The sequence below is a fragment of the Canis lupus genome, chromosome 32 (genome assembly GCF_048164855.1).
Source record: "Canis lupus baileyi chromosome 32, mCanLup2.hap1, whole genome shotgun sequence".
Classification (NCBI taxonomy): Eukaryota; Metazoa; Chordata; class Mammalia; order Carnivora; family Canidae; genus Canis; species Canis lupus.
Window position 1 is genome coordinate 4,345,399 of NC_132869.1, and position 14,820 is coordinate 4,360,218.

At 38.8% G+C, this 14,820-nt stretch overlaps 1 protein-coding gene across 1 annotated transcript; it reads left to right on the forward strand.

Moving 5' to 3' along the window:
- The first annotated feature begins 962 nt into the window (after positions 1–962).
- Positions 963–14,580, forward strand: EMC7 (ER membrane protein complex subunit 7). Its single transcript, XM_072808653.1, has 5 exons — positions 963–1,302; positions 5,129–5,248; positions 10,196–10,334; positions 11,628–11,708; positions 14,108–14,580. The coding sequence occupies exons 1-5, from the start codon at positions 1,070–1,072 to the stop codon at positions 14,258–14,260; spliced, it is 726 nt and encodes a 241-aa protein (XP_072664754.1). The 5' UTR covers positions 963–1,069; the 3' UTR covers positions 14,261–14,580.
- Positions 14,581–14,820: the final 240 nt, after the last annotated feature.

Genomic DNA, 14,820 nt, shown 5'->3' on the forward strand with positions numbered 1-14,820 from the left:
GTTTTGACAGGAGGTGGTCGAGGGTAGGGCCATAACACATGATAACCTTTCTACAGTAGCTCTGCTTCTTCCAAGGATCAACTGTGAAGAAAGGGGGAAGTACCTCCGCCCGACAATTGCGGGCGCTCCCGAGGACAGAGCACGGGTGGCCGCGGGTACCGCGTCTCTAACCCTTGCCAGGGGCTCAAGAGTATTTGGCTCTTCCATCCCTTTTCCCAATTTTTGTTACTTTTCTTCGGGAAGCTAAGTCTAAGAGTTCACAGAACAGAAACACGCATTTCGCTCGATAATCTTCAACTGAAATGTGTCATCGAGAGCACAACGTTTATAACCAACAGAAATCTTAGGCAGAAGCCTTTTCTCTTTCTGTCATCAAGAAGGTGAAAATACTGGAGATGCTCTCTGCCATCTTAGCTTGGTTCCCCCGACCCCCGCCGTTGTTTACGGTAAAGCCCTGAAAACCGGGATCGGTGTCGTGCGGGTAAGCGGCCTTCAACCCTCTCCCTTTTCACCGGAGGCGACCCTCAGTGAACAGTCTGTGTACCTGCCCCACTCTTCTAGGCACAGACGTCATCCCCTTCGCACACAAGCGGGAGCCTTTGCATCTCGCACGTCTCGGAGCATCCCTACAACTTTTTAAGCGCTCTCTTCCGGACCCGCGTCTCCTGAAGCCGGGGCCTCATCTGCAGACACCGGTTCAGAGGGTCGTCGCTCTCGGCCTCACAGCCTCCCATTCCGGCGCGGTCCCGCCGCCGCCGCCGCCGCCGCCGCCGCCGCCGCCGCCGCCGCCGCGCACAGGGCCGCACTGCCGCTCGGTGGGTGGAGCGACGACGGGACCCGACCCTCGCCTCAGACCGCCTTCCGGCCCCGCGCGCCGGAAGTACTTTGCCCCATTTCCGCCTCGCAAGCGATTGGCGCAAGCCTCCTTCCCTTGGCTTGGAGCCCACAGCTCGAGCCGGCCCCCGCCTCTTGCGCGCAGTGATGACGACATCGGCCGGCGGCGGCGGCGAAGACTGGGGGACGGTTAGGGCTTCCTGGGCTGCAGGCCTGGCTGGTGCGAGCTGCTGTCATGGCGGCCGTGCAGTGGGGCTTCGTTTCCCTCCTCCTGTTGTTGCTCTCAGGGGATGCCCAGAGCTCGGAGCTGCCTGGGGCTGCTGCCGATGGGTCAGGCGGGATTGGGGTCGGCACAGGAGACCGCTTCAAGATTGAGGGACGTGCGGTTGTTCCAGGGGTGAAGCCCCAGGACTGGATCTCGGCGGCGCGAGTGCTGGTAGACGGAGAAGAGCATGTCGGATTTCTTAAGTGAGCCTCCTGTGGGCAGCGGGAAAGCGGTTGGCGTGGACGCTAGAGAGGAATTGCCCCTACGCGAGCCAAGTATCGGAGGGCGAAGGGGTGGGCGCCGGTAGCGGTCTGTGCGGGGAGACCTTGGGGGGCAGCCCCGCGCTTCCCCTTTCCTCCCCATCACCCCGTTTCCCCGTACCTCGGAAGCGAGGGTGGCAGGTGCTTGTCCCAGGGCGGAGCAGGGGGGGTCAGTTTTCTTCAACTCCGTTTTTGCCTTGTTACGGGGTCGACCACTCCAACCGCTGAGCCACCCAGGGGTCCCCGAATCTGGCCACTTTTGCATTCATTTCTGTCTTTTGGCAGCTTGATGTTGTGTAGAAATATGCTGAGCGAGTGGGAATTCTCAAAGCCCAAAGGATTTCTATGATGGCATAGACTGGGAGGCTAATGTTGCTGCTTCTGAAAATAATGGGCCCTGAAGTCCCTAATCAAAGCACCTTTTTTTTTTTTTTTTTTTTTTTTTTTGCCTGGAGGTGGGATTATTCTTTTTTTACAGTTGAATTCATCGAGGGGTTTGCAACATTACATTTGGGGCATTTGTGTGAGACTGGGGTTTCTCCATATTTGCTAACATGGTTCAGTCTTTTCTAGCTCATTGTAAAAATGGGATTTCAACTTCTATTAAAGAACGTGGTGAATTTATTAGCACTCCAGTTTTGCAGTAACCTGCTTTTCAGATGTTTAGGCACAACTGTGATGTTTTAAGTCTTTCATTCGCTGCTTGGGGTGTGAAACTGAACTGAAAGAAAATATTTAGGGCAGCTCCGATGGCCCCGGGGGGTGATCCTGGAGACCCGGGATCGAGTCCCACGTCGGGCTCCCTGCATGGAGCCTGCTTCTCCCTCTGCCTGTGTCTCGGCCTCTGTGTGTGTGTGTGTGTGTCTGTCGTGAATAAATAAATAATTTAAAAATATTTAGGGGGATGCCTGGGTGGCTCAGCGGTTGAGCGTCTGCCTTCAGCCCAGGGCGTGATCCTGGAGTCGTGGGATCGAGTCCCACATCGGGCTCCCTGCAGGGAGCCTGCTTCTCCCTCTGCTGTGTCTCTGCCTCTCTCTGTGTGTCTCGCATGAATAAATAAATAAAATCTTAAAAAAAATAAAAATATTTAGGAAAAAGTGTTTTCCTGACTGGTTTGTATACCAGCAAGTGGTATTTGAAAACCAGACATCGTAAATATGGATCTTTCTTTCTTTCTTTCTTTCTTTTTTTGGACGTTTATTTCTAAATCTGATTTGCAAATATTCAGATCACCCGGGTGCTGTTGAATTAGAATTTGAATCTCAGATTAATAATGATGAGAAGCTAGTCTTTTTTTTTTTTTTAAGATTTTATTTACTTATTCATGAGAGCCATACACACACAGAGAGAGGCAGAGACACAGGCAGAGGGAGAAGCAGGCTCCACGCAGGGAGCCGCAGGTGGGACTTGATCCTAAGTCTCCAGGATCACTCCCTGGGGGAAGTCAGCGCTAAGCCGCTGAGCCATCTGTGCTGCCCGAGAAGCTAGTCTTAATGCTATTTGTTTTTACAAATCTGGCGTTAGGGCGTTCTTTAGGGTTTGCCTCTAATGATGTTTTAATGAAGAAACTCAAACCTTGGGAATTGGGGATCCCTGGGTGGCTCAGCAGTTTAGCGCCTGCCTTCAGCCCAGGGTGTGACCCTGGAGACTCGGGATCAAGTCCCACATCCGGCTTCCTGCATGGAGCCTGCTTCTCCCTCTGCCTGTGTCTCTGCCTCTCTGTGTCTCTCATGAATAAATAAATCTTTAAAAAAAAAAAAAAAACATAAAAAAAACCTTGGGAAATTAGCCTAAACTGACCACTTGGCTTCTCTTTTCTGTGGTATATAATTCTTTTAAGAAGCATTTATAATTTTTGTTTTAAAATAAGGTATAAGTTATATGTTTGTTGAAGAAAACATAAACAAGAGGTAAGGGATAAGACAACATTTTATCGTATCCTTTCCAGCCTTTTTGTAATCATATGACCTGTTTTTAATAGTAAAATACAATATATAGTACTCTGTAGCCTTTTTTTTTTTTTCCACTTAATATCTTGTGAGCAGTTTATGACATCCTTTCATGTTCTGGCATTTGTATATAGAAATGTTAAGAATTAAAAAAAAAGAATATGAAGAGCTTATGGTGGGACTCTTGTTGGAAGAGGGATAGTAATTTGTCTTATACCTGTTATGCATAACTACAATGCCATTTTGACTTATAGTTCTGCTTGTTGAGGGTGGCTTGGGTCTTGGCTAATGGAGGTGAGGGTTTTGACTGAGGATGCTTCATGCCACTTCTTGCTCTCATCACTGTGTATATAAAGCATAATTTACACTCCAGAATAAATAATTCAAGGGAAGTCTAATGAAAGGATTAAACAGTGTAGTCATGGTGTTAGGGAAACAGCCAGGTTGTGCAGTACTCTGGAGTTTACAACCTCAAAGCCACTGTCACCTCTAAGCCTGAAGGAAGTAGGGGAAGTAAAGGTTACTGGGGCAGGAAAGGACTGCCGCAAGAGGAGCTCTGCCCTGTGATGGAGCAAGTCAGAGATGGCCTCTCAGGGAGAGAGCTGAGGAAAAATATGCTAAGCTCATTTTCTTTCCTTCCGGTCTGCAAAGAGGGAGGAAAAGGGTGGAGAGTGGGTCTGAAGGGCCAGTGAAGACCTCCAGCCCAGGAATAAGTTAGTTTGATGTTTACATTTCAATTCTGTTTTAGTTTAGTGTGTACTTTGAAGTAGCAAGGAGTATCTTTTCCTCCTGCTTCTTTGTAAGTATTGTGAATGTGGCAGAATCAGTTTTTTCTTTAGCTATGAAAGAGCCTAATGATTTAAGAAGCATTATTCAATGTATTATACTAGGACTTCTTTGATAAAACAGATTTTTTTTAAAAAGATTTTAGTATTCATGAGAGACGCACAGAGAGAGGCAGAGACACAGGCAGAGGGAGAAGCAGGCTCCATGTGGGACTTGATTCCAGGACCCCGGGATCACGCCCTGAGCTGAAGGCAGATGCTCAACCACTGAGCCACCCAGGTGTCCCTAAAGCAGATCTTTTTAGGATCATTTGTTTTCCTGAAACAGATACTTCTTTTTCTTCAGAAGGTCAGTTTCTCATTATCAAAACAAATTAATTTTGATTGTAAACCTGAGATTATCAACTCTTCGTGGGATGGTTTTCTAAGTCTAGAAGGTAATAGAGGAAATCAGGAAGAAAAGGCAAATGGTTTTAACCACATAAATCTATTAAACTTCTATATATCCAAACAAAAGTAACCAAAGTAGATGGGAACTATATGTAATATGTGGAACAAATGGTGTTTGATGACCTTTTTCTTAGAAAGACAACAAAATGCAAACAAAAACTAGGAAAAAGCCATTACATTTTAATTAAGGAATTGTTGCAGGAGGTTGGCAAAATTGAAACCTTAATATTGTAGTAATAATGCCTATTGATAATTTCCCTTGAATGAAGACATGGCTTCAGAATTGAAACAGTACCCTCTTTATCAGCTGTCCCACAGAAGGAATTAGAAGTGCTTTCTATGTCAGGATTCTCTGCTCCTGTGGAGTGCTCAGAGTTGTCAGAATCCTTTCAGTGTGATTGTGGAAGCTGAAGCATGGGGACAATTCTTGCCAGTTTGGGTGTTTTTTTTGTTTCTTGTTTTGTTTTTTCTAACTTCTGTGTCATTTGGAGGAGCTTGATTTAGGAGTTAACAGATGATTTAAAACATAAGAAGAAAGCAAGCTGTTGATCAGCAGTATCCAAATAATGATTTTCATTTTTCCAGGACAGATGGGAGTTTTGTGGTTCATGATATACCTTCTGGATCTTATGTAGTGGAAGTTATATCTCCAGCTTACAGATTTGATCCTGTCCGAGTCGATATCACTTCAAAAGGAAAAATGAGGTAAGAGCATCTGATTTAGTTTTTACAAAAGGCGAGGATACCAAATACCTCCTATATTGCTTTTAGAATTTATAGTTAGGGTTGAAAAGTTTCTCATGTAAACTACAGATATTCCATGAAACATCCTTACATTATCTTTAATATTAAGTTTTTCCCCTCTGCCACCTAAAATATCCTTATATTATTTTAATCTGAGTATTGGTAATATTGCAAAGTTGAACTTCCTCCTGCTCTGATTTAAAATTTATTTTAAAGCTCCTAATATGATTATAATAGAGAAGAGGCAAGATTACCTATCATGAGAGCAAAAACTCTGAGGGTTATAATTGCAATATGATTATTGAAGTGGGAAATAATTTAACTTTTCTAAATTAGAAATATTACTACCTGTTTTTCATTGGAGTATCTTGATAATACCTCTTAATACCTATTTAATAGTTGTATTGATCTAGAAATTTCTACAGTTCTTCCTTTCTGAAATATTTAGAGTACATTGGAAATTTAGTATTTTTTAGGCAAATGGTAGATTACATTGTTTAGTTTATCTCAAAGTAAGGATCGTGATAAGAAAAAAAGCACAGTATTAGAGGTTGGCAGACTAGGAAAAATTTCAAAATTTCTAAGTAGATGAACATATGCTTTGAAGTTTAGGTGAAAAGAATGCTGGACTAATTCAGGTTGTGAGTATGGAATATCACAAATCCGTTTGAAGTTGGAATCCCTTGTGTAGATGTCCACAGTTATTCTTTCTGTTATAACCCCAGTTATTTTTTTTTATTGTCCCATACCAGTAATATTCTCTTTGGTCTAATCTGACCAGGAAGTATATGAAACGATTTTATTTATTTTATGTACTTGTTTATTTTTTCTAGCTTTATTGAGGTATGGTGACCAATATGAAAGAATTTTGAGTGGTGTAATGCCTCTTCTTTGAGCTATCGCAAAATATTTCCATGTTATAGTAATAAAGCATAGGTCTTGCAAAGGTAAAAATAGATTTGGGGTTCGAGGAGCTCTGTTTTATTACTGATCTTTTTGGTATGTGCAAAGAATATTTAGATTGATTTGTAGAGACCCCAAATTCAGCTGACACGATAGAAATAATGTTCAGTTGGTACCATAATATTTACATTTGAGTTTATGCCTAAAATGTTTTTCTTCTTTCTTTGCCTTTTGTTTTTGGACATTGAAAGTTATAAAAGTATAATGTATAAATATGCTATGATTCACATATAATGAATGAGTCACACATAGAGCTGTCTCATCCTTTATATCAGCTGCTTATTAGTCCATTTATGCCACTGCCTGTTATGGACAGACAGGGGTCCCCTCCTCCCCATTTTAAATGTGAGTGAACAGAGATGATTATTTGGTGGCAATTTAAATTCTTTTTTTTTAAGATTTTTTTTTAATAAATTTATTTTTATTGGTGTTCAATTTTTCAACATACAGAATAACACCCAGTGCTCATCCGACAAGTGCCCACCTCAGTGCCTGCCACCCAGTCACCCCCACCCCCCGCCCACCTCCCCTTCCACCACCCCTAGTTCGTTTCCCAGAGTTAGGAGTCTTTCTTTCTTTCTTTCTTTTTTTTTTTTTTTTTTAGGAGTCTTTCATGTTCTGTCTCCCTTTCTGATATTTCCCACTTATTTTTTCTCCTTTCCCCTTTATTCCCTTTCATTATTTTTTATATTCCCCAAATGAATGAGACCATATAATGTTTGTTCTTCTCCGATTGACTTATTTCATTCAGCATAATACCCTCCAGTTCCATCCACGTCGAAGCAAATGGTGGGTATTTGTCGTTTCTAATGGCTGAGTAATATTCCATTGTATACATAAACCACATCTTCTTTATCCATTCATCTTTCGATCGACACCGAGGCTCCTTCCACAGTTTGGCTATTGTGGACATTGCTGCTAGAAACATTGCTGCTAGTGCAGGTGTCCCGGCGTTTCATTGCATCTGTATCTTTGGGGTAAGTCCCCAGCAGTGCAATTGCTGGGTCTAGGGCAGGTCTATTTTTAACTCTTTGAGGAACCTCCACACAGTTTTCCAGAGTGGCTGCACCAGTTCACATTCACACCAACAGTGTAAGAGGGTTCCCTTTTCTCCACATCCTCTCCAATATTTGTGGTTTCCTGCCTTGTTAATTTGCCCCATTCTCACTGGTGTGAGGTGGTATCTCATTGTAGTTTTGATTTGTATTTCCCTGATGGCAAGTGATGCGGAGCATTTCCTCATGTGCATATTGGCCATGTCTATGTCTTCCTCTGTGAGATTTCTGTTCATGTCTTTTGCCCATTTCATTATTGGATTGTTTCTTTGGTGTTGAGTTTAATAAGTTCTTTATAGATCTTGGAAAAGATTTTATTTATTTATTCATGAGAGAGAGAGAAAGAGAGGCAGAGACACAGGCGGAGGGAGAAAAGCAGGCTCCATGCAGGGAGCCTGATGTGGGACTTGATCCGGGGACTCCAAGATCACACCCTGGGCCAAAGGCAGGCGCCAAACCACTGAGCCACCCAGGGATCCCTAAATTCTTGATACTATCATGAAACTAATATAATGATGCACTAAAAATAAATTATTTAAAAATTTTCCCCTCTATTTTTGAAGTTAAATTATTGTCTTAGAATAGTCTAGTTTGTCCAAATTCTAATCATATTTCTTGCTGTTGTCTATTTAGAGCAAGGGTGAAGCTTGAATTGAAGGTAATATCTTATAAATATGTTTATAAATATTCTTTGATAGAATAAATGGACTTTGAATTTCAAAGTAGATGAACCTCATTAGGTATCAAATTTCTCGTCTTTTTAGAGACATAAAGATTTTTAATTAAATAGGTAAAATCCTAGTATGTTAAATTTAAACTTTAAAGGACTTATCATGACTTTTTACAAATTTTAGAATTGTAAGCTTAGAGTTGGGTGGGTATGTAGATTACACTTTCTATTATATACACATTTAAGTGTTTTTTTTTTTAATATCAAAAATACCAAATCCTGGAGGAAATGAGGATTGTTAAAAGGGATACTTGTCTGTTAGAAACTACATTTTTATTTACTTTTGCTCTAAATTTTGAATAAAGTAGTCTAAGAAGATGGAAATATTTTTCTGTATATGAAGGTTTTTTTTTTTTTTGCTTTTTGCTGTGGGTAAAGAGTACTTCTTGCTTTAGCATTTAAGAACTAGTTGCAGCAGTGGGATTCATGTTCTCGGTTTCCTTCCTGATGATTGGATGCCTGAAACTAGGTAAAAATCATGGCCCTTATTATTTTAATAATTGGAAGTGGGACAGAATAGAGAACAGAGTGGGATTCATATAAGATCCTAATATTCGTGACCAACATTTTGTAAACATGCATGGTAATATGAAAGACATTTCCTTTTAAATATATAGCACCCAAATGAGTAAGGGAAATCCTGGGAGGACAAACTATAAACCATTTTCCCACCTGGGGGTTTTGATACTCTAACCAAAATGCTTAGATTTGGGGCACCTGGGTGGCTCATTCAGTTAAGCATCTGACTCTTGATCTTAGCTCAGGTCTCAGCTTGTGGAGACTGGGGGGATAAAAAAAGCTTAGATTTTATTAGCAGTATGTAGGTAAGAGCCTTAAGATTGTTTTGAGCCAGAATTAGATCTAAGACTTGATTCCCCCTTTGACCCTTGGCACTAAAATCCAAAAGACCAGGCTCCCAATCTGAAAAATCTGTCCTGAAATTTAATAGTCACAGTCCTACCTTCACTGAAATTTGGGGTGTGAATTTATTACTTCTTGCATAATCCAGAAACTTTGAAGCTGTGCAATTAACAAGATCATCCGTTTTCATAATCTTGGACTCCTGGCAGAGACAAATGCATAACCTCTCTGCAGGGAAATACTCTGTCCAGGTCCACACATAAATAAAGTATATAACTTATCAAATACTCCCCAAAAAACAATGTACATGGAGTCAGTAGATGAATTAGATGTCTTAGAACCTCAGATAATAGAATTTTTGGATATGAACTATGAAATAGTTTAAAGTATGTTTAAAATGCTTATACAAATAAAAGATTTATTGCCGTAAGAGTAAAATACTATAAAAATAGACCATATATATTTGAAAAAAGGACAAAATAGAACTTCTACAATAAATACAGGTTTTGGAATACAAAATTCAATGCGTGTATTAAACAATTGAACAGGGATTTGATGAACTGGAAGATGGATCAGAAGAAATTTACCCAGAATGCAGTACACCTAAAGGAATGGACATGGTGAAAGAATTTAATAAGATGCCAAGTACAGAATAAAAAAGTGGAACAAGTGTCAAGTAGAAATTCCATAAGGAAATGAGCGAATGGTGGGGAGGCAGTTTTCAAGAAGTAAACCGGAACATGTATGAACATGGGTGAGAGTGTTAATTAAAATTAGTGGCATCTCTGGTGAAAATGTAGTATTACCTATGGCACTGTTGCAGGACTTTCTTAAATGATAAATTTTTCCTGCAAAATAAACGTGAAAATTGAGTGTGTTTATTAATGCATATCTCAAGCAATCAAAGAAGTAAAATCTAGCATTTTTATATATTTGTAACAATTTATTATTAAATATAATCAAAGAGCTTTACAGCTAGAAGAATTCTCAAAGAACTTTTGATATAACCAGAGAAGAATTTGTTTAATCCCACAGGCCTAGGTAATAACAGAACTATAGCTAGAAATTAGGTCTCTTGATTCCAAGTCTAGTGTTCTTCCTCTACAGTTTGCTAAATATTTTAGAAATACAGATAAAGCTACTTTGATCAGATTTTTAAGATAAAAAATTTAGATGCCAGAGCATTTTAGAAAAAGCTAAAGGTAATTATAAGGCACTGCTAATGTATTATGAGTAGTTTTTTTAATTAGTAGTGTTTTTGATGAAATTACTGAAGCTTTTTTCATGTTGCTTTATCAGAGCAAGATATGTGAATTATATCAAAACATCAGAAGTGGTCAGACTGCCTTATCCTCTTCAAATGAAGTCTTCAGGTCCACCTTCTTACTTTATTAAAAGGGAATCATGGGGCTGGACAGACTTTCTAATGAATCCGATGGTATGTATCTGTACAATTAAGTATCTTTACTAATCTCTAATTTGATTCCAGGTAGTTGAAAAGTTCTAACCCTGGTGAGGAGGAAAAGTCAAATTATTAAGATGAAAGGATAATTGTGAATAGTTTTATTGATTTCAGGAAAATAGTATCTTTGGGAATATTAATGAAAAGAATATAGTGAGAATTGCATGGTAGATTTGACATTGAAATGTGCAACAGCAATGTGATAAATATGATGAAATGTTTTAAAATGCAAATGGAATAAGAATATGTGGCAAGTCACATGGAGTTAGCTGTCTCATCCTTCATACTACCTGCATATCAGTCCACTGATGAATGTGCCATCATTTATTGATCAGCCACTATTGGTGGCTTGAGTAAGGGTTTTTCTCCTTTTTGCCTATGTGTAGTAAACAGAAAAATTATTCTGTGGTAATTTAAATACAAGGTATGAAACTAATGTTATGGTATCCACTGATAATAAAACACTAATAGAATGCATTCTTTAGAAACAAATGGACTTTGTTTTTCTGCTTCTGGAAATTGAATTATTATCTTGCAATTGTGTAAGTGGTGATCATATTCCTTTCTGATAGCTTATTTAAGTCACAGAATATTTGGGGACTGTACATTTTTTGAAAGGAATAAATAGTACCTAAAATCTGCTATCAGGCATAAAGAAGCAGGAGAGTAGAGTGGATAGGGGAAATCAGCAATGAGACTCCAAAGCTTATTAAGAAATATCTTCCATGTTTTCATTTCTGAAATTCCATGGAAACATACCTACTACTAGAAGCTTCTTTTTTTTTTTTTTTTTTTTTTTTACTAGAAGCTTCTAATGCATTTTTTAAAACTCATCTGTTATAGTAGTCACCTAGTAGCCTATATTGCAGGCTGGAGAGGATGTGTATTAATTAGAGGGGCATATAATATTTTCTGCAAGAACCACAAAGTTATCTGGAAAGAGCCTAGCTGGCCATCAGGATCATCATTCTTAATGCCAGACTGCAGATTAAAGAAAGTGAATAGTTATGTTAGCAAACTGTGTTAAATTGTAAACTCTGCAAAATGGTAAGTGGTGTAGATAGGAAGTGAGGTGACTATAAAGTCCAAACCTACGTAGGTAAGGCTCTTATACTTTATAGGAGTTAAACATTGAGGAGCACCTTATATCAACAGGACTGGGTCAGTAGAATTGAGGTGCTGCCGCTAGTTTTATTGTGTATATAACATTTGAGTCTTTAATTTTATCATCATTTCAAACATTCTTTGGATTTTTTTTTCTTTCCACAGGTTATGATGATGGTTCTACCATTATTAATATTTGTGCTTCTGCCCAAAGTGGTCAACACAAGTGATCCTGACATGAGACGGGTAAGATTATTCCCCCACTGTGGATTTTTGAATGGTATTCTGATGCCTGAACCAGCTGTTGTGGCTGACCGGCTTGGGGTTTTTTTGGCTTTATCCTAATTCCCAAGCCAAATTCATTCAGAGGTTGTGTTAACACGGTATCGTGTTCCAGCCATTTAATTAGTTGTTTCCATTGGACCAGATAAATTGTTGGTTCTGCCTCATAAAAGCCTGGATCTCTTCGTATAGCTAAAAAACTCTGCCTAGTACTGTGTTTGTGCCTCATTTGTTAAATAGTTGAAATGCATAATAATCCTGGTATCCCAATCCAAATAGTTTGCAAAATGATAGCTTCTTACAATTTATTTTTACTTTACAAAACCCTTCAGAATACACATTTAGTTTATATGTTCAGATACATACACACACAAATTCTGATCACCAAGGGAGAAAACTAGAATAGTGGCTTCCAGACTTCACCACAAAATCATACTGATTTGTCAATGGGTGGGGAGTTGCCAAGTAAGATCCTTCAAATTTGGGTGCCACTGCTTTGTCTTTTTAAAATTTTGGCTTCCATAAAATCTTCAGAATTTTTTTAACCATTACTTTTCTTCTACCTGGAAACCATCAACAAATATCTCCTGAGTTCCAGGTTTTTCCATTTTATATAATATATTGATGTATTGACACCTTATTCATTGCTGAATTAACATTTATTGATTGATAGCTAGGTATGGACACTTGGGATACAAAAATAAATTGTATATCATCTCTGTGGTCAACAAGCTCAGAGTCAGTTAAATGAAGGAAATATAATGGATTTATGAACACTCATCTTGCTATCAGGAATGTAGGTGTATGTGTGAGTGTGTGTGTGTTTTAAATGCGAAAATAAGATACACATAAAATAAATACAAATGTTTGCTGAGGTAGTAGGTGATCAAGTTCTGTAGAAGGCAAGGCATTTATTCCAAACTGGAATAGCAGAAAAAACCTCATGTTTAAAGAAAGCTTTATGATATTTCAGAATATCTTATTCCCAAATTTGACATCTTAGTTTCAGCATTGGTCAGAAAGTGTACATCCTTGTAATCCTTGTATCTATTAAGCCAGTTAACTCTGTGGCATTAGTAGAAGGAAACACTAGTGGTCACATTGGATCAAAAATTCATTCCTTGCAAAGTGCTTTGCACATAATAAGCAGTATAAAAATTCTTTAATCAAGAGCTTCAGTATTGGGGGATCCCTGGATGGCTCAGTGGTTTGGTGCCTGCCTTCGGCCCAGGGTGTGGTCCTGGAGTCCGGGATCAAGTCCCACATCAGGCTCCCTGCGTGGAGCCTGCTTCTCCCTCTGCCTGTGTCTCTGCCTCTCTGCCTCTCTCTGTGTCTCTCATGAATAAATAAATAAAATCTTAAAAAAAAAAAAAAAAAGAGCTTCAGAATTGGAGAGATTAAAAAATAGAATTGATGTTTTATGCAGGGTCTCAAGATCTCTTGCCATATACATTTAATTCCTGATTATTAGAGCATGTTAACATTTTTTATTTATGCTTATAACATTTCTTTTCCTAGCCATATATGTAAAAGCACTTTCTCCCTGAGAACCTGTGTATAAATTCTACCTTTGGGAAGAAAGCCTAAGCTAATATCCAAGTAGTATTGTTCAACTTTAAATGATAGATAATACAGTATTTGCTATTCGTTTTTCATGTGTGAACTAATACAATTTTAAGTTCACTTTTGGAATGTAATGTAAAATTTAAATGTAGCATGTATTACATTAGTATTTTTAAAGGTAGAACAGTACTTTATAGATTGTTGGCTCAGTAGAGGACAAAACTGTAAAATGAAGATACCAAATCCACATGAGGTCCTGCCAGTGATTTGTTTGTAACATTTATGTTGCTTGCTTTAGATGCTGTGATGAGGTTACTCGGGCTGTATAGATTTACCACTAAGGGCCTTAGGAATGGAATATTGGAAATACTGTAGTTACTTTTCAAACATTTCTGATAACCTTGGTATATAATTAAAGATTGATACTCTTTTTTATATGCATTTAAAGAAAGCATGAGTTAAAAAAAAACACTTGGTAAAACAGTAAAAAAGCATTTTTATCAGAAAACATAAAATAAGATGGCAAGAATATGATCACATATAATCTTAGAAAATACCCGTTATGAAAACATAAGCTGAATCAAACCCTATGCAAGATTTATTGGGGATTAATTAAGGATCACAATACTTAGTAGTAAAAAGGAGGTATGAAACATGGTTTCTGAAGGGCTGGTGGGTATAACATTGCTGAGAACCAGTAGCTTCTACTTGTATTCCTCTCCTTTAATGGAAGTGATAGTTGTTAACTGACTTGAAAGATCTCAGTGCCTTTCCAGTTATTGTGCTTTGTCCTCTTGCAGGAGATGGAACAGTCAATGAACATGTTGAATTCCAACCATGAATTGCCTGATGTTTCTGAGTTCATGACAAGACTCTTCTCTTCAAAATCGTCTGGCAAGTCTAGCAGCGGCAGCAGTAAAACAGGCAAAAGTGGGGCTGGCAAAAGAAGGTAGTTGGACCATGTGGAGATAGCATTTGCACAAACACAGCAACACTGGGTGACATCCAAGTCTTGAGGGGAAACCGTGTGAAGCAACTACTGTAAATTTGAGTCATCCTTAAAGTTGATCTCTTATAACTGTTGTGTGTGGTAACTCTTCAGCACGTGTTTTGTACTTGGTACACAAGAAAACCCAGCTTTCATCTTTTATCTGTATGAGGTCAATATTGATGTCACTGAATTAATTACAGTGTCCTATAGAAAATGACGTTAATAAATTATATGACGTACTATACATTATGTATATTAAAATGTCTTAATCCAGAGATGAAATGATCTTGTTACTTCTCTTTCACTTAGTGTTTCTTTTATTCCAAACAGTTTTCTTCTTTCATTATATGAGGCTTAAAATTGACATTTCCTATTTAAAAAGAAGTGGCTTATATTTTTGGAGCTGCATGTGCCATGGTTTTTTTGTGTAGCCAGACCTTACAAAATTATTAGCCCTGCCCTGCATTTAAACATCAGGGAATGTTTGGGGTGGAACCATATGTTCCTGATGTAGTTTTAACT